At 38.8% G+C, this 27,607-nt stretch overlaps 2 protein-coding genes across 5 annotated transcripts; one reads left to right on the forward strand and one right to left on the reverse strand.

Moving 5' to 3' along the window:
• Nucleotides 1-91: 91 nt before the first annotated feature.
• On the forward strand, nt 92-13,050 carry LOC107079426 (uncharacterized). 2 transcript variants are annotated; one of them, XM_015363596.2, is made up of 9 exons: nt 92-273; nt 1,517-1,580; nt 4,167-4,246; nt 5,882-5,915; nt 6,908-6,966; nt 7,825-7,852; nt 8,664-11,173; nt 11,475-11,511; nt 12,612-13,050. In XM_015363596.2, exons 1-7 carry the CDS (start codon nt 178-180, stop codon nt 11,138-11,140), a joined length of 2,838 nt encoding a protein of 945 aa, XP_015219082.2. In that variant the 5' UTR covers nt 92-177; the 3' UTR covers nt 11,141-11,173; nt 11,475-11,511; nt 12,612-13,050. The 2 variants fall into 2 exon arrangements, with proteins under 2 accessions (XP_015219082.2, XP_015219083.2); XM_015363597.2 differs by lacking the exon at nt 6,908-6,966 and adding an exon at nt 7,032-7,051.
• A 3,090-nt stretch (nt 13,051-16,140) lies between these two features.
• LOC107079419 (protein Mis18-beta-like) lies at nt 16,141-24,809 on the reverse strand. Of its 3 annotated transcripts, none has more exons than XM_069179074.1 (5): nt 24,283-24,809; nt 22,489-22,552; nt 21,036-21,158; nt 19,777-19,858; nt 16,141-18,229 (listed from the first exon to the last, which is right to left on the reverse strand). In XM_069179074.1, exons 1-5 carry the CDS (start codon nt 24,680-24,682, stop codon nt 18,152-18,154), a joined length of 747 nt encoding a protein of 248 aa, XP_069035175.1. In that variant the 5' UTR covers nt 24,683-24,809; the 3' UTR covers nt 16,141-18,151. The 3 variants fall into 3 exon arrangements, with proteins under 3 accessions (XP_069035175.1, XP_015219027.2, XP_069035176.1); XM_015363541.2 differs by having other exon boundaries at nt 22,489-22,555; nt 24,283-24,805; XM_069179075.1 differs by lacking the exon at nt 19,777-19,858 and having other exon boundaries at nt 18,143-18,229; nt 22,489-22,555.
• Between the last annotated feature and the right edge of the window lie 2,798 nt (nt 24,810-27,607).

The following is a 27,607-nucleotide window of genomic DNA, read 5'->3' on the forward strand; positions in this document are numbered from 1 at the left end:
AAGTTTTGAGAGCTCATGCTGTCGCCCTTTGATGGCGTAAAATGCTCGCGTTGTCGCCTAACGATGTCCAATCAGTGGTGTGCCTGCTGGATGAAGCCAGATTGAATTTGAAGTTGGTGGTGTGTGACTACGCGCGTAGATGGCTCTAAACGCAGTGAATGTTTGCATCGATTAAAGATGGACGATTCGGTGAAATTTTCGAAAGATTTCTATGAAGAGGTTGATAAGAATGCCGATGCTTATGAGAATAAATTGGATGAGATTTGTCAAAAGGTGGGTTTATGTTTTCAAATCAAAATGTTTGCTGGCGTTTTCGCTACGTGCATTCGGCTCATGAGCACACACGACTATAATATAATATAACATTACTTTATTTACCCTTTACAATTTCTTGCATTAGAAATTATCTTTTCGCATACCCCAGCTTGCTCTCCATGAAGACTACGCAGTGCTAAAGGACTGCATAAAATCTAACAGACGTTTATTAAAAAAAACGCTAGGACTTTCTTTTCCTGCAACCTCCGTGAGGCCGTTACTGATCGGGGCAGTTGCAGATGTGGCCGTTTTTTAAAAAAATGTATCCTTCGACCGTCTCACAGCAAGCACAAAATACTGTAAATTAACTATGAACGGTTATGGCAAAGTGCTTAATTCAAATTATTATTGAGCTTTAAGGAAACAAATTATGACTTAAGAGACTTCTTCAGTATTTTTTCTTTAAAAATGTAGCGGCAAATCGAAAGTGTCGATGGTTTTAAAACATTTAAGAAAAGATTGCATCAAGCTACACTGCGATGTAGTATTTATAGGCTGCATGTGTTTCACATCACACAGACACTAGGGACAGATCTTCTAGAACCTGCGAGGATGTCTTTGCACTGTGGGAGAAAACCCACAAAAACACAGTGAGAACATAAAAAAACTCCATGCGGACAGGGAGGCGGCAACGCTGACCACAACGCCACCCTGAAAGTGTAGTGGTTCCCCATTGCACACTGATTAAACATTTTATCTATTGGCAGTTATAAGAAATCAAGCATGTTTCTTCACTTTAATCATTGGAGTTTCATGAATGTGCTATTAAGTCTATATAGTTCCTGTCGTAGAAAAAAGTAGAAAATTGTGAATTTAAGAACACCAAACCCGAAATGTTAAAAGCTGGTCATTTAAGAGTTTATTAATATAAATTCATAAAACCTTGTAACGTAACATAAACTACCTTACTGCTTGTGCAGTAAGTGCAGCCCTAGTGAACTACTTCAGTGGGTAAATGCACCACCCCTTGCCTATCACAAGGCTTATGTTACTGAAAATCAAAATGTTGGCAAAATTGCAGCTGATTAATACTTGGGTATATCAAAAATATGGAGTTAGGGTGCTGTGGTATGTGTTACACTTGAAAATAGCTGACATAACTTGAAAACCTCTCCCTTAAAAAAATTTTTTTCAATACGCTTAGGAGTTTTTTCATTTATTTTGCCTGTTGTAATTATTTTCTTAATTGGTCATTTCCCAGTACTCCCAATTGGAAGATGATGAGGTGGTGTGTTTTTCATCGATGACGTGTTGCTCCTCAAAAGGTAAGACTATATAGTCTGTCCTGGAATGCAGAAAAGCAGCCTTGCTCTCTCCAGCGCAATATGCCAGTGCTCAGATGTGTTTCACCTTTCCTTTTAACTTTGTAGCCTTCTCAGGAGAGTCTCTTCACTGAATTTCTATCAGTAGCTTTGAATTTGTGCTAACATCTTTGGTGGAAATCATCCATCCATTTTCTAACAGTTTTATCCAATACAGAGTCTTGTGGGAGCTGGAGCCAGTGCCAGCAATATCCTTTTGCAAGGAAGCAAAGCAAACCAATGCACCACCGAGCTGTTCCTGGTGGAAATCATAAGTCTTGCCATTCAGTAAAACTTCCAGAAAAATTGTGAAATTCTCTGTAAAGCATCTGTAAACCAGAAATGGATGATTTAAGTTATGTTCCTTCTTTCTAATACTTCATGTAAATGTCATTGTTATTAGACATTTTATCATTTGCAGCTCTAATATGAGAAGAATATGGTAAATAAGTGAAAAGTATCATTTCATACACCTTATTGTGACGAATTAAATTAAAATATTTTTTCAACTGTTATATGCATTATGCATGATATACGTTAACACTGCTTGTAGTGAGATCTATTTCTTGTCCCATTTTGTGAAATTACAAAAGGAAGGATACACATTTTATAACCTGACTACTCAAACCGACTTCTAAGGGTAAGATACGTTACAGTAAATGTCAACAAAATAAATCGATCGGTATTCAGACCTAAATAATTAATGGAAGTAGTAATTACAGTTGGTTAAGGCTCTGCCAAATTTGTACATTAGCTTGGAACAAATCAGAATTTTTTTTATTTTTGAACTAGATGCTTTGTTGCAAACCCCTGCAGGATTTGAGATATTCCACACAAGGGGCTAGGTGGATTGATTGGGAAAATTTTGACCCCTGATCTTTCCTGCTTACCTAGCAGCTGAGTTTGCAGGTGCACTCTGATCTAGGCAGTGTTTGGTTGCCTTCCACTTCATAGTGATGGACATCACCATGCACAAGAAATTATGAGGGGTCTTCGAAATGTTTTTGTACTCTTCTGATCTGTTTTTAATTTTTTTATCTTCATGGTTGCATTTAGGCTTGAAATTCATTGTGGACTAAGGCTAGCTAATTTTCTAAATTAATTTCGATTTGCTGCAAAAAAAGGTTTGGATACTTGTGCATACATGTATTTTCCATTTTTACTTCATATTATCTGTTTCATTTTTGTTCTTTGTGGACTGTATATAAGTTCTGTATATAAATCAATTGAAAAAGTGTAATGACTGCAAGCTTTTAAAACAACAAAATGTGAAAACTGTGCAACACTCTGAATAATTTCCCAATGCATTGTATATAAAAGGGGCTTCGAAAACTATTAGGTTAGTTAGGATTTTCTAATAGGACATGGTTTTGCTATTCCTGGCTCCATCATAGTAATACAGAACCTTCTGGTATATGCAGAAAGAGTTGTCCCAGGTTTGTTTGCTGATTGTGGAGTAGAGCAGAGAGCAACAGAGATTGTAGCAGCAGTTACAGCCTATGAGGTGGGGAGAGGAAGGAAACTTACCTTTATGTAAGGAAGATTTGAAAGAACATTGAATGAAAATTCTAATCATTAAACCCAAATATAACACTTAAAATGTACAATAAAGCTTACAAATGTTGGACAGAGATAATTGATCTTAGCACAGTTATAAATACTATAGCTTTATTACCCTACATTGTAGTGTTCCATAATTAAACAGGTTGTTATATAATTGAATTATTAGTACTCCTTGGGTGTTACCATTTACCGTCATTAAAAGATGTGATTCTAAGTATTAGGGCATTAAACTCTACAGTGTTGATCAAGTGGAAACTAGCTTCGGTAGCAGCATTTCACCCTCCAGCACATTATCAAAACTAAGATTCAAAATAGATCCATTCATATAATAAAGGTGTTGACTGGAAAAAGCCTTGCACACCTACTGGTTTTCATTTATGATCGCATGTATAGTAGTTAACAATGCTTGGAAGTGTTAAGAATCACATATTGCCAACCAATGCTAAAGTGATATTGTCAGTAATTGATACAGTGAGGTTACGTGACAACTCGGACATGTGGAAATGGGTAATAGCAATATAATAATAGCAGTAGGTCCTTGGAAGTTTTATCACATTGTACCGCAGCTCTTGGAAGTTAAGCAAGTCTGGGTGTTGTCATTACTGTACTGGGAGACCTGTAAGGAAAACCAACCTGCTCTTGTAAGTGGCGGTCTTCCCTCTAGACCAAGGGAAGATTGCCTACATAATTCCCTAGTAAGTGAAGTCAATTTTTTAAATTGGGACAGTTTTCACTCCAGAAAATGTTCTGTTCTTTTGTATGTATCTCTGAAAACGTTTTAAAAATATTGCACTTAAGCACAATTACCCACAACGCACACAAAGATTAGGGTAAGATAAAAGAATTTTGTACTTTTTCATGGAGAAAAAGATGAGAGCTATGCTAAATTTTAATCTTACTTGTAACGAGGTAGAAAAATGTTTGGATTTGAGATATTGTAACAATATTGTAATAATAGATATTGTGACTTTCTTTCAAAACACTCAGGAATTAAGCCCTGGGATGGAGCACCTCTATCTGCCAAATCCAGAGAATGGAGCCCTGGTGCAGCCCAAGAGGTCTGGAAGGTAAGGCTATTTCTAAATAATACACATATATGAGCTGCTTCTATCAGCTTGTGTTGTTTTCCTGGGTGCTTATTTGTGTGACCTCTTCTGTAGTGCAAAATCACAATGCATAGGTCCATTTCTGCAGGTTCCCTGTTTGATGGGCGTGGGAGTAAAGGAACAGATAGGCATTGGCTACAGTGAAAGTCCTAGAGGTTTCAGTTTAAACACCTTACCTCCACTGTACTTTAGATGAACAGACAACGCAAGTTTCAAATTCCTAGGTGTCAACATCACGGACGATCTAACCTGGACTCCCCACACCAGCCTTGTAGCCCAGACACCACGGCAGCACCAATTCTTTCTCCGCAGACTAAAGAAGTTTGGCATGTCGTCACACATCCTTTCCAACTTCTGGTGCCCCACTGAACGAATCCTAACCAGCTGCATCAGTGCCTGATATGATAACTGCTCCGCCTGAGAGCGCAAGATACTCCAGAGGGCGGTGAAACTGGCTCAAAACACTACCAGCTGAACGCTACCGAATATCGAGGATATCTGCTCTGTTAGATGCCTCAAGAAGGCCAGGTCTATCCTCGGGGACCCAAGTCACCCTAACCATGACTTGTTCTCTCTTCTACCATCGGGAAAACAATAACGAAGTATACAGACCAAGACCGCCAGATTTCGTAATGGCTTCTTTCCCCAGGCAGTAAGACTGCTAAACAGTCAACCACAGCAGACACCTGCAATTACCCAAACGGCCGCTGTCGAATAAGCAACCACTTGAACTGATACAGTAAACCTGCACCCTCCTGTCACATTGCACTCTCAGGACACATATGAACAGCGCTAAATACCTCCTAACCTTGTGTTACATTCATGCAATCTGTTACTGTATTATAAATAGCAATTGTATAATTTATTGTATTGTAATCCTAACCTCATTCCTATAAATTTCTGTCCCTCTACTCTTCTATCCCTCTTAACCAGTTCTCGGATAAAGCATTTAATTGCCGACAACACCGCTGTATGATGTACTGTTCATGCATTGATAAATAAACCTTGATTGATTCATTGGCTGCAGAAAGGCTTTATAAAATATCTACAATGATCCCACAAAGATTTTAATGAGCTAATTGGGTTGCAAGCTGTTTGCAGTTACATCCTCAAAGAAATAAGTAAGCAAGTACATTTCAGATGGTCATTAATTAAATTGAACCTACTTCTTTCAATTGAAATCACTGTGTTGTCTGTGTATTTATGTACCTATGTTGTTTCCCATGGTCCATTGTAATAAGCAACTGTGAAAATGAAGTATTGTGAGAGACTTTCCAAATTATATTGACAAGTACAAAGAACAGTGATTAAAAGTCCATTATCTTTCATTGCAAAGTTCACTGTGATGTTTGTCATTGTATAAACAATATTTTAATGCCTTGCACCTGATTTTGTGGAGTTTTTGAAAATAAAATTAAAGCCCGTCACATGTATTGATGTTTTTTTTGTTTCCACTCATGATCTATCTTCATCAGACAAACTATCATTTCTGGTTAGTGTAGCCCATGTACTCATATATCAAACATTTTTTAACATTCCTTTTTTTATTTTTGTTAAAAATCACTTTTTTGTTAACCTGTATGTCTTGCTGTCTAGGATTGGCCTGAAGTTAAAGAAGAATTGCAGAATGGTAAGAATTATAAATCTCATGTTTTATTCAACAGTCCAAGATGTATGCATAATGTACACCCACTCCCCAGATTACATGAGGATTCCTGCAAATCTTTATGTAAATCAAATTTACGTAACTTTCCAGACACCCTTTCTTAGGTGTGCATAGACACATATAATCAAGTAATCAAGGGATGTTTACTAAGTTGTGCTGGTTGTGGGACACGCTACGTATTTCTATCTTGCTAAGAGAGCTTGCTATTCTGTAGGTTTTAGGGAACTTGGAGTTCCTGAGTGAAGAATCCTTGGTTTAAAAAAGCCTCTTACTTAACGGCTGCATTTTAGAATAGAATAATTTAACCAAGTGTGCCTGAATTATTTTCACCAAATCTGTGGCACCAAACAAAAGAATTCACATGCCTCTAATTATACCAACCGCTTGGGTATATTCTTGGAGAAATCCTTACAAGTTGGGAGGTTATGATTATTTTACTTGTTGAGAAATCTGCTTGATCATTTCCTGATATTTCGCTGTTTGTGTAAAACCAGATTTGTAACAACATTTTTATTTCTAAATACTGTACATTTGATCATATCAATATATAGATTTAATAAAATCACTTTTTTGACATGACTGCAGTATGGATTTCTCATAAGTTTAAAAGAAAAAACACAAGATGAGATGAGAAATGTGAAAGCAAAGCACGCCTAATGATGTAACCTAATGTCGTCCTGGTGTTTACTAGTGGTGACTGCATTATATTAAGCTATTCATCCGCAGATGTAATTTGTTGCACTGCTTATTCTTTAAACATTTAACATAAACTCTTCATTCCTATAATTTCTTACTATGGGACCAAGGGAGGTTTTTAGGGAAAGGTGAATTTAAATACGTTTTTAGTCTTGTGTGTCCTGGGGTGTAGGTGTAGATTGCTTCAATGCAGACTTCAGATTTATTTGCTTGTTTTCCTGCACTGTTTCATAACTTTTAAAATATTTGTTTACAAACAGGTTCAGTTTTGCCCTTGGAAACAGAAAACATTTTAGGTGAAGGTAGAAGCAGTGCTCAGGTAAGTTACACATATGCCACCTTAACATATTAAAACATGTTTTTCCTTCTCTCCTTAACCTTCAGGAGCCCAAATCATGTTTCAGGTACTGCACCTCTTATGTATCAGCTGGTTGATGGGTCTTAGTGCTGAGTCTGTCAGTTCCTTGTTTAAGTTTTTAGAGCAAGGCTCCAAGAGTGACCCTGATCCTCTGATTAAGAGTGTGCTGAGATTCCCAGGCCATGTTTGCATAAACTTGTTAATGAGTGTTGAATATGAGCTGTGTTTATCTTCACGGTGATATTGACCAGTGTGCTCAGCTGTTATGACCAGCAGCTTTAATCTATAGGGACCATTAAGAAGGTTACATTTAAAAGTTATTTATCCATTAGACCTTGAGCATAAAATCCATAAAAACTTGTTTTTACATTTAATTATTTAGTTAGTACCTAAATTGAGAACCACTGATGTTTTCCTTGATCTGGCCAGTAGTTAGGGAGCTTCATCTAAAGAAAGATTAACTAGCTGCTTACCATTTTCATATGCATGTATTGGTCATAAAATCAAAGTTGTCTCAAATTGCTTAATTTAGTGAGAGATATGCGTCTTCTTGGCATTGAAAAATAAGATGGGGGTTATTAAACACATGGATTTGCTAAAAAAAATATTTATTAAAAATACATTGTTTTGAGTTTTTAAAGTGGTCAATATAATAGTCTGAGATAATACCAGGGCTGCTTTGTGACCCCTAGTGCCGTGTGACATGGTCACCATGAAATGCAATAAATGAAGTATTGTGTTTTTTACCTTGCTTTGGGATTTTAAAAGTGTTTTTTTATATTAATGTTTTTTGCCCTCCTATCCTTTTGTCTTTTTCAGGATATGTCCTCTTATGGAGATATTGAAGGTAAATGCATTTTTTTCTTGCATTCAGTATCTCAGACAAAATTTAGTTCACATTTCCCTCTAATGTTTTTAGATGGATATGTGAAAAAAATCAATTAAATTATTTTGTTTTTTTGAGAGTTTACTGGCTAAGCTTACAGAGTGGTGTTGTTATTTATTCTTCATTCCCAAATCATATTCCAGGGATTTAGGGATCCCTTGTAATAACACAGCAGGGAAATTGTGTAGCATCCTTGAAGCTGAAGGATACTCCATAATGACTCTTTTAAAGAATAGCTGTGAGGTGCCTCATTTTTTCTTACCTGGGCCAGTGGAATGATGGCAGTGCAAGATAGTTAGCACAGAAAATAGGGGCCTTTGTATGCTAGATCTGAGCAACCTTTTTCTAAAATTCCCTCAATGCACTCATGTGCTCATCTGAATTATTTTTCAGCTTTCTGTTCAGAATAACATTAGATAATCGATATTCACTGTAATGAACAAAACCAAACATTTTATCACCTTTGATTACGAAATGCCTGTTGCAAAATAGTCTTAAATCCAGTGCAGACCATTGCCAATATACAGTAAATGGTACTAACACAGGACAAATACTAAAATGGCAGTTTTTGCTGCTGAGAACTGAGCAGTCACATATTGACAGGAGAAGCCCCAGCAGTCTGGGGCACTAATTTTAATTTTTGCACATTATCTTCTTGCCCCTGGATAATATCAAGTGTCTCTATTCCTAAAAGTCTCTTTTCTTGGAGTGTAAAACTTTTAATTTTGAAACATCTGTATTAAAAATGTCATTTTTTTAAATACATGTTCAGGTGCATCAACACAAGGTTCATTAAGACGTGACATGACAGATGAGAACGGTGAATCCAGCAGCCTCTCAAGTAGCCATGCAAACGGGTCCAGGGAGGATGCAGAGCTGCAGTCAAGCACCAGTGATAGTGCGATGATCGATCTGTATTCCCAGCTGATGTCCCGGATGAGCAGTGCCTTCCACAGAAAACACACCGCAGAGGCTGCATTTAGTGTAGTGAAGTCCTATAGGAAGCGCTTGTGGAATGCCAACAGGTCCATGTTAGACACTACTTTCAGTTTCAACCGCAAAGAGAAATCAAAAAAGGACTCAAAGAACAAATCCAGCAATTCAAAGCTTGTACGGTTTTCTAAATCCAGCCAATGTGCAGTGCAGAGCAGTCCAGAGCAATCAGACGTGAGGAGCAATAGGACCTTCATTATTTCTGCTTCTGCCAATCATACAAGACAGTCACTCACTGTGGGTAGGAAGAGCCCTTTAAGTAAGCCAAGACAAGAGTTGCAAATGTCTCCTGCTGCAAAATCTGTTAAGGGCAAACAAAGTGAATCCCAGACAACAAGTTTTTTAGTTTACTTTCCAAGAGCTAATTCTGCAACATACTGGAAAGATTGCATGAGTAAATATATGGATGTCATGAGACCAGGCACGTTTCATCAGAGGTCTCTTTCTTCTGAACAGAACAGAATCAGCTGCCCTCCACCACTGCACCCAGCTGTTTTTTCACCCAAAAAGCCTGCTATTAGTGCCAGCAGCTCTGATTCTCCCAAGATGGACAGTAATGTCAGTATGAATCAAATACAGAAACGGGGATTTAAAAAGGCCATGAAGTCCAAAGTCAGCAGTTCAGAGATGGTGTTTTATCCCAGATCCAGTCATCCTGCTCGTCTGTTGAATGAAGAATCTATATCTGACTGCAACTCTCTAGAGCAATCAGACGTGAGGCCTTTTTCTACAACATATATTGTTTCTTCTAATGCCAGTTACTCAAGAAGACCTCTCTTTCTGGGTGAGAAGAGCCCTTTAAGTAAGCAGAGTGTCATTCCTCTGCGATCTCCTCATTCCATTCAAGAAGGGGTCGCATCTGTACAGCCACAGCTCCCACGTACTCTTGTGTCGGAAAAGCACAGTGTTGTTACATCCATTGGCTGCAGTTTGCCGAAGTCAGAAGATTACAGTACTGTGACTCCAAAACAGAAATATAGATATGAAAGGGCTGTTAAGACTGATAATGGCAGTTCAGAGCTTGTGGGCTCTTTCAGATCCAGTCGTCCTTCTTTGCCATTGAATACAAAATCTGCATCTGACTGCAGCTCTCCAGAGCAGTCAGACATGAGGTCTAGGACCTTCATTATTTCTGCTGATGCCACTCATACAAAACAGTCACTCACTGTGGGTAGGAAGAGCCCTTTAAGTAAGCCAAGACAAGAATTGCAAATGTCTCCTGTTAAGTGCAAACAAGGTGATTCCCAGACAATGGCTTTTTTTATTAGGTCTCCAGAAACTAATGCTGTGACATGCTTGGGAGACTCTGTGTGTGAACATGTAATGGAAGCAGGTGCGTTTCATCAGAGGTCTCTTTCTTCTGAAAAGCAAAACGGCTCTGATTCTCCTAAACTTAAAGGTTACTCCCCTTTGAATCCAATAGAGAAATTGAGATCTAAAAAGGCCATGAGACGCAATAACAGCAGTTCAGAGCTTCTGGGTCCATCTAGAACGAGTCATCCTGTGAATGCAGAATCTATATTTGACTTCGAACAGCCAGACACAAGGGATTCCTCTAGAGCCTACATTTTTTCTTCGAATGCCAGTCAGTCAAGAAGACAACTCCTTGAGGGTGAGAAGGGCCATTATATAAAAGAATTGCGGAGACCAGAGGAGATATCTTTTCTGACTCCTGTTAGAAACAAAAATGGCGGCGGAACCAAGCCAGTGACTTACTACAAGGCTCCTATGGTAGACTTTAAGGATCACTGTAGTGATGGAGTCCATAAGGGTGAGTTTCTTCCAAGGTCTCCTGCCTCACAGCAAGGGATAAGCAGCTCCAAACCACCACTTAATGCTTTTTCAGTTGGAAAGCAGTCGCTGTTCTCCACAGAAGGATATCTAGTCAAGAAAATAAGTGAGGCTAACCAGATTCCTAAGAGGTGTCACTCCTCCTCTTCGGTGTTTCAGCAGAGCAACAGACCAGATATTGAGCCAGAGTTTGAAGATCTCTATCAAAGAATGGTTCTTGGCAAGAGTGGTACTTCATTTTGCACAGAGGGTAACAGAGTACGCGAAAACACCTCTCCTGCCAGCATTCACAATGCCAGAGTGGGGAAAAGGATGGGTGAGTTTGAAGATCATACCTATCCCGAGGCGAAAAGATTCCAAGGGTTGTCTGACACCATTAATCATGAGGGCTCTAGAAGCAATGGGGGAATGTCTCCAATTTCTAGAAGCTCGTACAGTATGTTGCAGCAATATAAGCAGAACTGAAGAGATTCACCAGCAGGACTGGATTCTTTTCAGGTAAGATTATTTTACAGAATGTGTATGAGTACTCATTTGACAAACATTCTTTACGTTAATCTTCTAAAATATTTTTTTTTGCCTTCATGTTAATTTATAGGCAAATAAGGAATTGAACCTACAAATTTCTTTATCAGTAACAAGACATAAAATGGTTATCTTTCTGCCTTTGAAAGAGATATAAGACAATTTGTACAATATTTAGGACTAGACAGAATAACTGAAATATAGCCAATAAACTGATTTTCAGTAATTTTTTGAGAAGATATCTTGTCTAACTCTTTTCTATTGTGACTTCTAGAGAACTGGAAATCTGATGTTTCAGGATGATGTAGAAGGCAAGTCACAACTCCTTCTGATTTTTCTGTTTTATCATCTTCCATTGTGGAATTGTCAGGATGTAGTGAACTCAGTAGCACAATTTATATTGTATGGTACTCTCCTCTGACATGACCAGTGTCTTAGTCCCCTGGTCCTGCAATGGATTACTTCTCGTTTCTTGTACCTAGTGGAGATTTATTCAGCATTTTGAACTGGAATTGACCACTGAAATTTTTGACTAGTCAATCCGAGTTGAATTGCAAGATGATGATTAGGATGATTAGATTAATAACATGGTTTGCTTCATATATACACAAAATCCACCAGCAAGACTGGGAGTTATTTGGTTTATATGAAGATATTCAGTGCTTTTTGCAGCATCCTAACAAATTTAAATTTAGTGTTTGAAGGAAGAGCTAAAAGAACAGTACTAGTGTCTGTTGTTTTTAAACTTGTATTTTAAAAAATGTCCAGCCCTGCCTAGGGAGGCAATATATGGCAAGCCAACAATACAGTATTCAACTCAGGGCTTACAACACCCTTTTTTTGTTTGACCAATTGTGCCTTTCTGCTTGGGGAATCCAGTCACAATTGTCTAGTTTAGCTAGGAAAGAGCTCAAGATCCTTGACTGAGTCAACCAAAATCTGGGAGCTATGCAAATTCAGATGTCTGTAAGTTCAAATAATATTAGTTCTGATTGGCCGTTTCTTTCTCTGAAACAATAAGACCTCAAGTAAAATGTATTTTGTTAACAATTCAGCCTTCTGTCACAGAGCTGAGCAGTTCAAATAGCTCCAGTGTATCAGCCTCTGTATCAAAGCCCAGCCTATTCACATACTGATTATTTTATTTATCAACAGGCTTATTGTTCACAGCCCTGCTGTCTATAAAACTCACAAACTATGGCTTTCATCATTACAATAATGTTCTCAGCACACAGGATTTAGAGGCACATAATGCCCTACTCAGAAGATATTCCTGAAGACTTCTGGAAAAAGTCATTGATGCCTATCAGTCTGTACAACACTATTTTTTAACCTCTGGGACTATACCGATCCACAGATAAGAGACATAGTCTGTAACATAGGTGCTATTTTTGTCACACATATCCTGCAGGGTGACCAGATAGCAGACCTTTTCGTGGGCCACGGTGACTCAGCTGATGAAGAACAGTAGTGATTTTTCTACAGGTTTCCTAAAATTCTGCATTGTTAATGTAAATAAGTTAAAGTAATGCTGTTTTCAAGTTGAGGTTGAAGTTTGAATTTGTTTGCAGACAATATTTGCAGAATAAATTCCAGAATTCGTTTTGGAATGTTGTTTTCACTGTTTGTTGAACAGTAAATGGTCATTTTAAACCATAGTTTGTTGAACAGTTTTTACTTCAAGCTTATTATGCTTGGCTCAGTTGTAAAAAAGGTCATTTTCTATTGTAAAAGTACATGTTTATCCATGTGCAAAAGCTGTTTTCCAGTTTGTAAGGTTTTTGTTGAGGATGTGTACATTTGTATCTTAAATGTGCACAAGAAGTTTAATAAACATCTTCAATTAAAAAGCTTCTGATCATTATTTTGAACAAAAACTATTACTGCTTTATGTTATTGAATTATGTTACTCATGTTTCTGTGTTTAACAAAACTGCACCAACTTTTCTGGTGAACCTGGCAGTTATTAAAAACCCTGTTGGACAGTATTTCCATCACATACATGTCAAAGTCATGAAACCCCCTGTGCTTTTTGAAGTCACCCCAGTTTATAGAAATCCCAACAATTGGTATAGGTCTAAGACGCTTTCACATTTTCCCAGGTGGTAAAAACAATGTGGTATACTTTAATCAGAGTGCACAATTCTGAAAGAACTCTGATGTCTGATGAATTGTGATGAGATGGAGGCAGCAGTTAGTGTGGTTACAGTTCTGGACTCTTGCCCAGAAGGTTGAGTTCAAATCCCAGTTGAGACACCTCTTTTGTTCCCTTCAGGGTGCTTCTGGTGACATTTGACGCATTATTGAATGCACAGAAAACTGAAAAAGTGTGTCCTTTTTCTTGAAGTGACCTAAGCTTTGAATTAAGGTTTTTAAAGGTGACCTGATAAGGTATGGACCTCATTGGGTAAAAGTGCACCTAACGAGCTTTCTTGTGATTGGCAAGTTGCAATGCTTCACTGTACAAGCTGTATTACTGGTCAGAGGTTTAAAACAAATTTGACAACTTTTTGTGGAAGAACATAAGCTATAACTGTAGTATTCTCATTCCAGAAAATGATGTTTTTTCCTGTGAAGAAGGCTCCAAGGCCGAAACGTTGTTTCCTTTCTTCTTTTTTCCAGCATGGAATAAACCTATTACTTATTATTTATTATAGCCTTGGTGCTGTTCACAAGAACTGCTGAATTTTTCCAATGCTTCAAATGTTTTTGGAGTTTGATGTACAAAGTCAAGGACTGTCAACATTTCAGAAGGGGCATTCCAAGAGTTAACTCATGCTTATCTTTATACATCTGTGTGCCATTGATAATTGTATGATGCTATTGTATGATGAAGGACTATATGGGGAAGTGATTCAATTCAAAATTCTCAAAGGCATTGATGAAGTAAACACGGTAAACTTCTTCAGAATGAAAAGTGAAACATGAACTGGAAGTGCCCTTAAAGCCAAAAACAGGAGGCATTTTAAAAGTGTTCCCTTGTTTTGTTTTTTTAAGAAATGGCTGGATTAGCTCTGCAGAAAAATTAACTGCCAAACGAACATGTGCTAAATTAGCCGTCCCTCTCTAATTTATAACCATTCTTAACAATCAGATGTCCTTTCCCAGATAATGATGTTTATCTCCATGTGCAGTAATGTTGTCTTGGCTGTTGAGGTGCTGGTCAAACAGCACATAAGTACCCTTCACAGTTCCACAGGTATTTAGGATATAACTGCAAAGAGACAAAAGACTGAGCAATGTGAATGTTTCGTAAAGTATATCGAAGGTCTACCTGAGAGCAGAGCTTCTGAGATCCCCGATATTTTTGACACTTCAAACAACTTACATTTGTTTTCATTTATACTGCTCAGCCATTTCCAGGAGCAGTCAGCACTCCAGTATATCCTTGTTCAAGGGTACAACAGCAGAGCCTCAAATGGGATGTGAACCCACAACCTTTCAGTTATGAGTCTACAGCCCTGCCATATTCGTCACACTACTGACAAAAGTTATGAATTGATTCTTGAAGCCACTCCTCCTTCCCGTTAAGGTTTTCCACTGTGTCCATCAGTCTAAAGCCAGAATATATCCTGGCACAGACAAACAGCGTGTGAGAGGTGCTGTCAGGTTCCTATGGAGCTGCACAGATGTTGGCTGATGGATATGCTGCAGAGGGAAGGCATCACGTCCTGGTCTTCTCACTTCTTCCCAAGACATGTTTCTTGAGACACCTCATCTTCTTTTAAGAAATGGCTGGATTGGCTCTGCAGAAAAATTAACTATCAAATGTACTAGGTGGGCTAAATTAACCAGCCTCCTCTAATTTATAACCATTCTTAAAAATCAGACTTCCTTTCCCAGATGATGTATATCTCTATGTGCAGTAGTTGGTCTGTGATAGAAATTGTTTGTGAATAGGATGGATACATGTTTTGGGCAACAGAGTTGTACATTATAATCTATAAATATTTGTTTCTATATATCTATAAATATTCAGTCTTATGCTTCAATTTATTAAAACCTTCCCTTTGAAATGATTGCCTATTAACTTCTAAATGATCAAACTGTTCATAAAAAATTACATATTCTGGATGACCTCACTCAGTATCCTTATCTACAACTAAGATGTTTTTTTAATCATCTTTCATGTGACTTCCTTGTATTCAAGTCGGTGAAACAATTGATCACTTAATTATTATTAACAAACCACATTTTTCCATAGCTGTTGGTAGACCAGTAGATGACACTGCTCCCTATGGACTAGAATTTCCAAACTTCTTCCAATTAAGGTCATGGGAAAACTGGGGTTTGTCCCTGCAAGCAGTGGGTGCGAGGCACTGTTTATTGGCTGGGTAAGGACAGGGCACTAGTCCATCACAGGACAAAGACACAGGACATGTAAACACTCACACCAGGACCAAATTTCCCCAAAAGACAATATTAGATGCACCTAAATGTGCCTTGGTTGAGCATGTTTCACAATCTCTCTCTTCTTGAGCAATATTTCGCAAGAAGTATTAAGAAGTAACTATTTCTGGAGCAGAGGTGGTAACAGTGAATGATACTCTTGTGCTAGTTTCATGCATGTTTTCTCTGGACACAGTTATCAAAGTCTTCTGACTTTTAACAAATGGTGCAGTTGAGATTCGTCTTTCCCCCCTAATTTGCTCATGGGTTTTTTAGCATTGTATTCCCTTTTTATTGAATTATTTTCTTGGTATATCTTAAATATGAAACACGCAAACTAAATCTTTCTTGCTAACCTGGTAATATCCCTAGAGGTCCCAGAGTGCAGCTTAAAAAAAAAGGTTAAATTAAGCACAGGTTGTTGTGTATTAATGCAAAAGAAAAATAATCCTGGTGCTAATCTAAAATGTCAGGCTCCACTGTTCAAATGAAACTCCAATAACCAGAACACTGTAACTTGTTTAAATGGCACAGCAATTAAGAGACACGAATTTAAGAAAATATTTATTAACAACTCAAGACCACACTTGTTTACAAGTTATTTAAACAGATTACAAGTCCAAGTCTTCTGCTGTTCCCAAGCTACACTCATCTCTGCAGAGACAGACCACCTTAATGCAAACTAACAGGAACAGCACTGGGTTATGCATAGGTATAAACAACAGGTACAAAATATTTAACATACTTCCAGAGAATCTATACATAATATATACAGTATACATGCTTGTCAGAAAGTAAAGTTTTTTACCAAATATACTTGCCAGATGGGAAATATCTTTTCAGATAATTATTTTTGATTTTTTAAAACATTAGAATCGCCAATTCATTTTTCACCTCTTGACTTCAGTCTACGAATCCCACAACCATACAAAGAGCAGAACAAGGAAGTGACCTCAGTATAAGACTACTCCAACTTGTCCACCTTTGAGCCACTCATTTTTTTTAAAAACATCAAAGTCTTGTTCTAGCGGTTCAGCACCGACTGAAGCAGAGGTGTATCCCTCACCAGCAGCACCTTGTGTCTGCAAGTGCCCAGGAAGCCCCACAGGTTGCCCTATCACCAACAGAGCCCTGGCCATTGACCCTCAGATGTGAGGAATACCAGTCAGTCAGCTAGCAACATGACCCAGGCTGGAATTTATGACATCTGGATCATAAACCCAGGACTGTGCTGGTTAAGCCACTTGGGAGGAGTCCTTAGCAAAGTCCCTATCCATAAACATGCCCAATACTGCTGCTTGTTTATAAAGGGGGTTCTTCTGTAACACGACAACTGCAGTTGTCTTCCTCATCAGGACTACACTAAGCATCAAAAACCCCTTTTAATCTAGATCACACACTACTGGATTCCAGTGAAGGACTTTCCCAGAGGCTGATACTAATAACAAATTAGTCCGTGAAGTATATTAGACTTCACAACTAATTCACTTACTGACTTACCATTTACATTTATATGGTAAGTCACTTACCAACTTACCGTATAAATATACAGTACATAGATATACAATCATAGTGGTTATTTAGAAATTTGAAGCAACATATAGTGAGGCTGAAGAAAAGAACAATACTGTTCTTCTTCACTGTAATCCTCAGACTCACCAAGACCTCTGCATCAAGTGAATGTGGACATCCTGATGGGCAGGTGTTAATTTAAATCAAGTTGTACAGAACTATTAAAAACATCTGATCAACGAAATAACCCAAATGTCTGAACAACTTGGAAAAAACACTAACAATAACATTAAGAAGCAGAACTTTCTTTTAACAATTTTGTTGCAACTATTCTTTAACATGTAGTCTAAAAACCTAAAAAAATAAAATCATTTTGTGCTACATTGTTTCAATTAGCTGCTAATAGTTTATTTTACTCCATTCTGGAAACATGAAAAAACCTGGCTGCTCCGTGCCCTGGAAACTACAAAGCACAGCTGGAGTGGGTGGATCTGGAACTGTAAGACACCCATCCATAAGGCCAGCAGCATCCCCTGGTTCTTGCTGCACTGCACGGCACTCATCACTTAACTGAGGTAACTATAAATTGAACCTCTCAATTTACAAGCCTTATACATGTTGCTAACTGTAACATACCAACAAATCCAGCCAGAACATGCCCATAGTGGACTGGAGCTCTTGACAATGGTGTGCACCAAACCAGAGGCTTAGAAGCTGTAGGCATCTGCCCAACCAAACCAAAAATTTTACATCCTTATTAATGCAGTCAAATCACTAAAATCATTTGGTGGTGGTCTGACATTATCCAAAACTGGACAACCAAAATTATACCTCACAAAATCTAAAATAATAAGTGTGGTGTTTTTGCAACCACCCAAATCTGATTTTTGCCAGAGTGAAAAACACTTGGACCTTTGCCTCTTTATTTGTGCATCCCAAAACACGGTCTGACAGAGATGGCTTGTATCTCTCACCACTCCCTGGAACTCCAGGGTGACTGGCGTAATGCAATGCCTTTTCCTTTGGCTTCAGGCTGCCCACCTCAGGGATCTATCTATTCAGACACCTGGCTAATTTCTCTTCTATCATCGCAACACGTTGGTGCAGCTGAATAAGCTTGCTCTTTAACTGCAAAAGGAAAAACAAAGGAAACAATATTAAATATTCCTCAAGACATATTTACAAAATGTACATTTAATCAGTAAACAACCCATGTGGCACTGAATGCTACCTGCTCCTTTTGATTGTGAAGGCACCAGGACATGAAAGCCCAAATAACATTTTTTCATTTAGTTCAAAGGCACAGCCTACAGGAGTAATCACTTCATCTAGTGAAATGCACACGAGCAATTATTAAGCAGTACATATTCTAAAGAACAGGTTGTTAAAGGGGTTTAAAAAGTTGTTTTAAATAATCTTAAATACCTTTCTATTGAAAGTTTTGATTTCTTATTTTATCTGCTCATGATTGCAGTCATATGCTTTTACAAGACAGATTGTTTGTAATACATTTAAGACTTAGTATTCCTGCCATTTAAGAAAGGTACTGTACACTTAAAACATTTAGCAGCGGAATATCTAAACATGTATTTATCCCGATCTCTACATTAAACCATGCATAAACATAGCTAAATATGATGAAGTTTGATCGGAAGCTACAATTGCTCCAAAAGGAAAAAAGCAAACCTATTTTGGGTTAACACACCCAAAGTCATCTAAGTGACAGAGATTCCACCCATCCCTTATCAGAAAGCCACTTGTTCCTGACTACAGCCCAGACCTGACATACATCACTGGATACACAAACATGTTGCAATTTGTGAGCTATACAAGAGCAATAACGTCCAGAGCATGTTTTTGACAGTAGGAAGAAATGAGAGAACTGTGACAAAACCCCACACAAACGCAGGTCATGCAAACACCACACAGAAGGTACCTGAGTCCTAGGACCCAAGAGGTGAGAGGTAGCAGCACTGTCTGCCAGACCAATGTGCCAGCTGAAATTAATGTTTTAGCCAATTAAATAAAGCTGAAGATAGTCTGTTTTGGCAAAGATTAATCTTGTTAGGCTGGGAATTCTTCATCAATGCTCCACCACATGGGTGCAGCAGAGAGGAGAAAGAGGCAGGAGCAGAGAGAATGAGAGTTAGTATGAATGGAGACAAAGTACCAAAACTAGGGAGGCAGTGTGACGAGGACAGCTGCGGGTTAGATCAAGGATCTTAAACTGGATCTAAACAGGTGCTATTAAACACTTATCAGCAACAATGTTTAGGTAACTTATTCTATGAAATCCATCCATATTCTAACCACTTCCTCCAATTCAGGGTTGCAGACCATCCCAAAAAACGAAACAGGGCAGGGTAGATCAGTCCATCAGAAGGCACACCTCTCACACCTAGGGTCAATTTTTCCAGGAAGCTAATTAACCTACCAGTAAGAGTTTGGACTGTGGGAGGAAACTAGTGCACCTGGAGAAAACTTATGCGAACATGGTGAGAATATCGATGACCGCGATACTCAATTGTTGTAAATAAATAACGGTTTTCCAGAGTTTGCTTCACATTCTTACCAGATCACTGAATAAGCAGTAATTGCACATGAGTTTTGGATAGAAAAAAGTTTTATTATCTGAGCTTATATTTTAGATTATAAACCATCTTTAATAGCCCTACCTTAGAGATGTCATCGCCAATGAGATGCTGGTCAAACAGCACATCAGTACCCTTCACAATTTCACAAGTATTCAGAATATAACTGCAAAGATAAGGAAGAATGAGCAACATCTGAGGACTAATCTTTCACAAAGTATATTGAAGGTCCACCTGAGAGCAGAACTTCTGAGATCCCTGATAATGATATTTGTTGACAGATGTTTTTTAAAACAACTTAAATTTGTTCTCATTAATACTGGTAGGCAATTTATGGGAGCCGTCAGAGCTCCAGTACCCTTGCAAGGGTACCAGAGCAGATCTTCAAATGGGATGTGAACCTACAACCTTCCAGTAATGTCCTAAGTCCACAGCCCCGACCTATTCTGCACACTGCTGTCAAAACGTATGAATTGAAAAGCCTGTTAAGTTTTTCCACTGTGTCCATCAATCTAAATCCAGAATACTGTATATCCTGGCACAGACAACAGAAATCAGAAACCGCCTGTCAAACATATACACTAAGTTATGTGCTTTGCGCGATAGCTTAATAAACATGATAAAGACTTCCTTCATGTTCCCTTCAGGAAAGAATTTGGAATCTTTTGGGATGAAAGGCACCATAAATCTATTTCATTTACAGTGTTTCTTTCTATCCTTGGCCAGAACAATAGCCAGCTCTAATTCCTATTCAAAATTGGTGGAATAATCTGGGACAGAACCTACATAACTTTGTGCAATAATAATTCCTTACATTTCCACACAGAATTTCCCAAAACACTTTACACATCAACCTGAAGTGGTCCGGGCTGAAACCTGGTGTTAATGATTAGGCAGTCAGGATCTCAGCTTCCTTCACCGAAATCCCACCGATGCAATATGTGTTACCTTTCATCATCTAAGATTTTTCTAAGCCAGTCTAACTCCGCAAATTTGTCTGCAAAATCTCAAATACCAGACTTTCCCCACAAAACAGATGTAATAAAATGCAAAAATGTGTAAAACATACCCTTATAAAAGTCTAAAAGTCATGCATATCAATGGCATCCTAAAATGTAGGGAAAGTGGTATAATGTCAGCAAATTGGATGCATTATGCGTTTTTAGTGTTTCCTATGCTTTAGCAAACTTTAAAAAAAATACACCAGAAATGTAAATAATGTATAAAAACACCCTGTAAAATGCATAAACAAAATACATAGTACGTAGGTTTAAATATTCAGGAATATAAATGCTTCCCTACAGGGAGAGGACAATTTCTTATAATGGGTGTTATTTACTGACCAGATGAGGTGCTCCTTCATCAAAAGGAAGAGGTTCCGGAAAGAAGAGAGAGCCGGAGGTGTCGAATGCAGAACTACGCCCACAAAACTCTTACAGCCACTGCAGTTGAGGCTGTAATAAACACTACAATAACAAAAAAGAACAGGCCACTGTAAAACTGCTTCACTTCAGGAACCACAAACCCACCCCTCCTGACTGCAATCCTTTTGCATCCTGAAGCGATTCAATCCTCCCAGGTCCCTTGGGTAAAGCTATAGGCACTTGGCAGAAGAAAGGAACCTTTCTATACCCATTGGCTCTTTTCGCAGCCCTTCTGATGATCTATATAACAATAAAGTTCATATATAATAACATTGCACACACCAGGGTTCTGTAAAAAAAAGATTAAATCTTAATTTCATTCTGTTTAGTGCTAATAACACAAAGGCTTTAATTGTTCACGTTCTGTACTGAGAGTGTTCTTACAAGTGCACAGCAAGCTTACGTCAGGCTTTTGCACAGTACATTGCAACCAAATAAAAGTTATTTCCATGCTGGTTGCAATCCAGAATGATTACCAACATAGACATGAAGCTTCATTCCGTATAAATTCTCTTTCCTCTATGGCTCAGATGCAATGCAGCACATATTAAGTTCTACATTCAGACCAATCAACAAGAAACACTGCTCAAATGCAAAATCTCTGGTAAACCTGAGCCCAACAAGAGCCCTCTTCAGAGCCTCTCTCAAACTGCACATCTGATATCAGATACCCATGTGCACGCATGGGCTAAACTAAACTTTCCCAGGCAGTGAAGTATCTCAGTCTGGATTTAGGGACTCAGCAACTGTGTTTAAAAGGCTGAACAAGTAGACCAGATGCATGCAATGTCTGCCAATAGAAAGCAGGTATTTGAGTGAGAACATCTATTTAAGATAACTTAATTAACTTAACTCTGTAAGGACAATCTGCCAGTGTGCTGGTGGTGGAGAGATTGCGTTTTTCCTCCGAGACTCCAAATGTTTGCTCCTTGTATAGCGTCTTTCACTACTATACACAGTTTACAATTCAGTATTCTTAGTTATGTATATTTAAATTGCTAAGCTACTGTAGTATCCAATTGTGTTCTTCATATAGAGCTGGACCACATTATTTTACCCATCTTTTTAAGCCACAAGGCACATCATACAGTTACAAAAACAAAAAAAATATTAAATCCTCTGAATTCAACTAAATGAGACCACTTCTTGCAATCTACTGTCTCTATATTAAGAACAACATCAATATACCTCTGAAAAAACATTTTAATTTCTTAAAGACAAAAATAAAGACTCCCTACATACACTTGAACAAAAGGACATGATTTAAGATGTATACAGTTGTATGTATACATGTATAACTTGCAACAGTGTTGGACACCACTATATAACCAAAGAAAATAAAATAAAAATTATATTTTGGAAATGTGCATACCAGTCGGTCAGCCAGCTATCAAGTCCAAGTTCAAGATCTTCCTTCATCTTGACATTGTGGGTTACTTCTGGTTTGGAAACATAATTGGTTAAAATTATTATTTTTTTAAAAACACATATTTTAACAGGTCTTTACTGACATTTAAATTCTTTCAACCACAAAAGTGTACAGTTTGAACACTCTGGTTTTGAGAGAAAATAAAAGATATTAAAAATCAATTTAAAAGGTGTATAAAGCTATCCATCCGTGTTATAATCACGTTATCTGGTACATGGTCGTGAGGGAGCCAGGATGTATTCCTGCAAGCAATGGGTGCAGACAAAACACACCCTGGCCTGGCCTGGCCACCAGTGCATTGCAGGGCACACACACTCACCGGGGCCAATCTTCCCAGAAGCCATGTCGGTTACTATCGGGCCGGGGCTACTATCTGCACGGAGTTTGCACATTCTTCCTGTGTTAGTGCGAGTTTTCTCTGGGTGTTCTGGTTTTCCTCTGACAAAACAGGTTCACTGTCTTCTGGGAAGCGTGGCCCTGCTGTGAGTGTGGACACTGTCTGGCTGTCTGCAGTGCGCACTGCGTCCCTTCCAGAGTGTACCCTGCCTCGCACCCCTTACCTGCTGGGACAGGCTTCGGCTCCCCTGCAACCCTGAATGGGCATGAAACGGACAGATGAAAGATGGATGAATATTGATAGCTAATTCAAGACATTACACCTAGCAGGTTTATCATGAAGCAGGACACGTCACCATAGCTGTGCGGTTAACTAGGCTTGCTGTTGCAACCCACCTCTAGCGTGTTGACTGTAAAAATAAAAAAATCACCTGAATGGCATGCAAGTGAAGCGGACAGTGGGAATACAATCAATGTCTGTACAAAACTTCCTCCAGAAAGTCCATTTGTCAGAAGTGTGCATGACGGACAATGCATTATCAGTTCTCATGCTTTTTGTTCATTAAAAATACTCATACGATGTAATTACACAGCTGGAGCTTTTTTGTGGCATTTATACATCACATCTTGGAGTATTTCAATACTAAACATGCAAACATTCATAGTACATCTGGCAGGAGTCAGGACTTCAAATTCATGTAATAAAATCTGAAATGATTTTTTGTCCAAACACCATACTACTGTAACCCAAAACGCCTTATATAGTCTACTATAGAACTATAATAAAACTTTGCTTTAGTGACTTTTATTGAAGTCACCGAAGTAAAATTTAATAATTTTGTAGGATGCTAACTCTTGATGTTCCAACAAACCATATTTGTTTAAAGCAGTCATAATTCACTCTCGCGCTTTATGCATAAGGTTGTTCATTGTTTTTAGGAATACACCGTTCTCAAATCGCATGATCTTCAGTTGGATAAACGTATTTATCTGTTAGTATGTCGTACTCTCATTTAAAGACTTCCACTGTTGTTTTATAATATATTTTCACATTTTCCAGGCCTGGAAAACATATTTTAATGTATCCCTTAAAGAGAGAATCTCCAGTAAATACGCTGCTTTCAGTTCGCCGCAGTCTAACAAAATACTTTGATCTTCTCGTTTATAGACAAATCTAGCCATTTTTGTCAAGTCGGTTGAGAAATGTAATTTACAGCTCACCAAAACGCTTTGTATTATTTTACGAAAGATACATGGCCATTTTTAACGCTTGTGCAGATTAAGGATTAACCACAACATAATTCACTTGGAGCTACTATTTCTTGTTTTATACTATCCGTGTTATTATTAAGAACAGTTTTAGCGCTGTTCTGGGGTCCGATCGTCGGTGCTGGTACTCACTGGCACAGGCGATGATGCCCTTTCTCCTGTCCTCTCCGCATACCTGCCAGGAGTCCGCCAGCACCGTCCTGCACGACCCGCACAGCATCACCACGCTCTGGACCAGCACCTCGCAGCCTGGCCCCGAGGAACTCTCGTCGCTATCCTGCAGCACAAGGGTGTCGCCGGAGCCCGCAAACCTGCTCGGCTCGGAGTCATCGCCGGGCTCCTCATACCTGCGCGCTGAGGCTAGGGCTCCGCTGACCTTTCTGGAGACCGGAGCAGACGCAAACGGTGCGTTTGCATCACCTTTGCCTTTCAGTCGGGCGCCAGGGCTTGCTGGCTGACGTTTGGTCGCTTGCAAATATTTCTGAAAATTAAGAACCTTCTTGCAAGCTTTACCACTTCTCCGAGGTGCCATGGTCCCAAATCGAATCTAATTAATCCCGCGCACAACCCAGACCATGTGTTTTGTGTTTTTTTTTAACACTTGATTGGTCAGAATTATTCGCCTTTTTTGTTTTGTACGTTTTCTCCAATCATCCGCGGAAACGTTTTAGCCGGTAAACGTTGATTGGTTAAAATGTATTTTATGTCAATTCAGAAGTGAATCATCGCGGGCCGTTCTCCTTTTTTCTTAGGAAAACATTTCACAAGTTCTGCGGTTTCTTACTACAAACAAAAAAATAAGTTAAATTATCACAGATTCCTTGTAAGTTTCCAGTGTGTATCTTTGAACTGTTTGTGCGTTAGATTTTCAGGCAATGTATAAGCCACCTTCACTGGTCACCTGCAAAGACTACAACTCCCAGAGTGCAGGAGTTTCTTTTGGTTTCTTTTTTGTTTAGCTTTGTCTGCATTACAAAAAATTGGGAAATCTGTTTACAAGATTAATAATATTGAAAAAGTGCAATTAAATACACAAAAGTGGTTATAAACACATATAGTTATAAAGTTGGTGTCTCTTTTAATGTTTATTTGTATCAATATTTAAAAATACATTCAAATAAATCTCTGCACACAGAGCCCGCCTTCTATTTAAAACGCTGCTTGTGTAAGAGAGGCGCTATACGCACGTAGTAAGATCACATAGTTGTCGCTAGAGTATCACTGTTTTTACAGGGCACGAAACGGCCTATTGGAGAACACTGATATTCTCACTGGAGTTCTTGAGAAGGACTGAATTGTATTTGGCTGTGCTTGATTTGACCCGCATGTGACAGGGACAAGTATCAGACTCCAGTTGCATAACTGCTGGGTTCACATCTGCTCTTACAACCTGCAGGCTCTTGTTACTCACTCTGCCTTGTTCCATCACTCTGTGGAACTGATGATGCAGCAGATATACAGAGCTTTCAAACGGACTGCTGGCTCCCATTCTCTGTCCACCTCTATCTATTCTAACAAAAGAATGAAGACAAGACTACAGCCAGAGGTCTCCAACTGCAGACCTCAGAGAGACTCCATCTCTTGCTCCTCCTGTCCTCTCTTTCGAACCTAGTGTAAAGAAATTGGTCTTTAATCTTAGAAAGGGGGAAGTATACTAAAGAGTTCATTTTAATTTTACCCCCAATAGTTTCTCTATTTACATTTGAATATATGCACTGTACTGTATATCTCTATTCACAGTATACGTCTTCACATTTGAACTTCTTGTTTCTTTGAGAGATCACATTTTTTGTACTTTCAGCAACAACCTAACCTATATTTAACTATGTTCTGTGCAGGTATTGGTGGATCATGGACTGGCCTGCAATGCCCACTTAGTGTTTTCTAAGTTCTCAGGCAGGACTGTTGGTGGAAGCCTTAATATTAATTCATCCCTACTATTTAGTGAGGTACTTACATAAGTCATAAAGACTTATATGTTTTGACTGGCTCTGGTTGCCAGGAATAAGCAGCCTTCTAATAATGGATGGATCAGGAAACCAAATCAAATGAGATTAATCCATGGTCAAGGTACAAATTATACTTACTAATTTTTCTTTTGAAAAAATAAAATCTGTACATGCAACGTTATGCAAAGGGATGTGTTGTAATTGTATAATAATTAGGTCCTCATTACACACAGCATTGTAAAGTGGGAAAATATCCATTATTAATTGTGGTGGTAGCAAAAGCTGAGATGTCCACCCTCTTTGTCTAGCAAATTTATTTCACCTGGGGGAGCAGGTTGTTGTAGCCGGTATCTTTAAACAGGAAGGTGTTGTAAGACACACAAATGCTGCCGTATGGTAAAAAAATCAATACTCATTTGTTATACAGTGTGACAAAACTCCAGAAACCAAAACAAAACCCTATGCTCCTCTTGGAGCTCTATCTAGACTTCTTATTGTGTCCCTCTCTGTTAGCTGAGATCAGTGCGCAAGGAAAAACTCTGCCCTGGAGAGCACACCAGTCTATCAGTCATTGTATTAATATTTTAATGTGGCCATTATTATTATTTGTTTGAAAAATCTAGTGATACATACTTGTCAATAATGGTATTTTGAAAATAAGGTGTATCAATTAAAAACACAAGAAGAGTATCTCACTGGTAGAAGCCAGGGCTAGAGAGTGTAGGACCGTGCTGGGAAACCGTGTGCAATCGTGGTGCTTGAGTTGCTTCGAGAGGCACTACCTCACAAGTGAGAGCTGAGCCCTCTGGGGAGAGAAGGAAGAAGGCATAGGCACCCCTAAGGACTGAGTGGTCGGGGTCCCCAGCAGGGCTTAGGTGCCACTGCTAACCTGAGGCCAAGAAATGAACTTCACTAACAGCATGGAGGAGCCTGGATACAAAGTCAACATTGAAATTGAAAGAGGAGGTGGAGGTAAAATTGAAACCTGAGGCATAAGCACTTGAGAATTTGAGGTTTCAATGGCGAGCAGACTGTTGATTAATAAGAGGAGGGGACCCTGCCCCAAAACTTTCACCTGGTGGTTCTCAAGTAAGACGACATTGTTTAAAAAAATAGTATATTTGAGACTGAATCGTAAGGCATTACAAACAACTCACATACTAAACATTATAAGTACTTTTATGTACACAATTGAGGGCACTGATTGCAGGTACTGAGAGCCTTGACTTCATGTTTGTTTGACGTATGCTGCCTCCTACAGCAAGCCCCTGCCAGCTGCCTCTGGTCTCCACAGTGGGCATTACTTTTTAGTGGAAAAGCAAAAGCACCACCTACTGGTCCACCAGCACCACTAGTAGCAGCAGCAGCTTGTGGGAGCCGGAGCAAGCAACTGTCGAATGGCAGGGTAAGCCTGAGTGGGACTCCAGTCCATCTCAGGGCAGACTCACAGACACAAACACAATCATGCACACACTCACACCTTGGGACAGGACCATCTTCCCAAAAGC

This window comes from Lepisosteus oculatus, chromosome 15 (assembly GCF_040954835.1).
Source record: "Lepisosteus oculatus isolate fLepOcu1 chromosome 15, fLepOcu1.hap2, whole genome shotgun sequence".
NCBI classification, from domain to species: domain Eukaryota; kingdom Metazoa; phylum Chordata; class Actinopteri; order Semionotiformes; family Lepisosteidae; genus Lepisosteus; species Lepisosteus oculatus.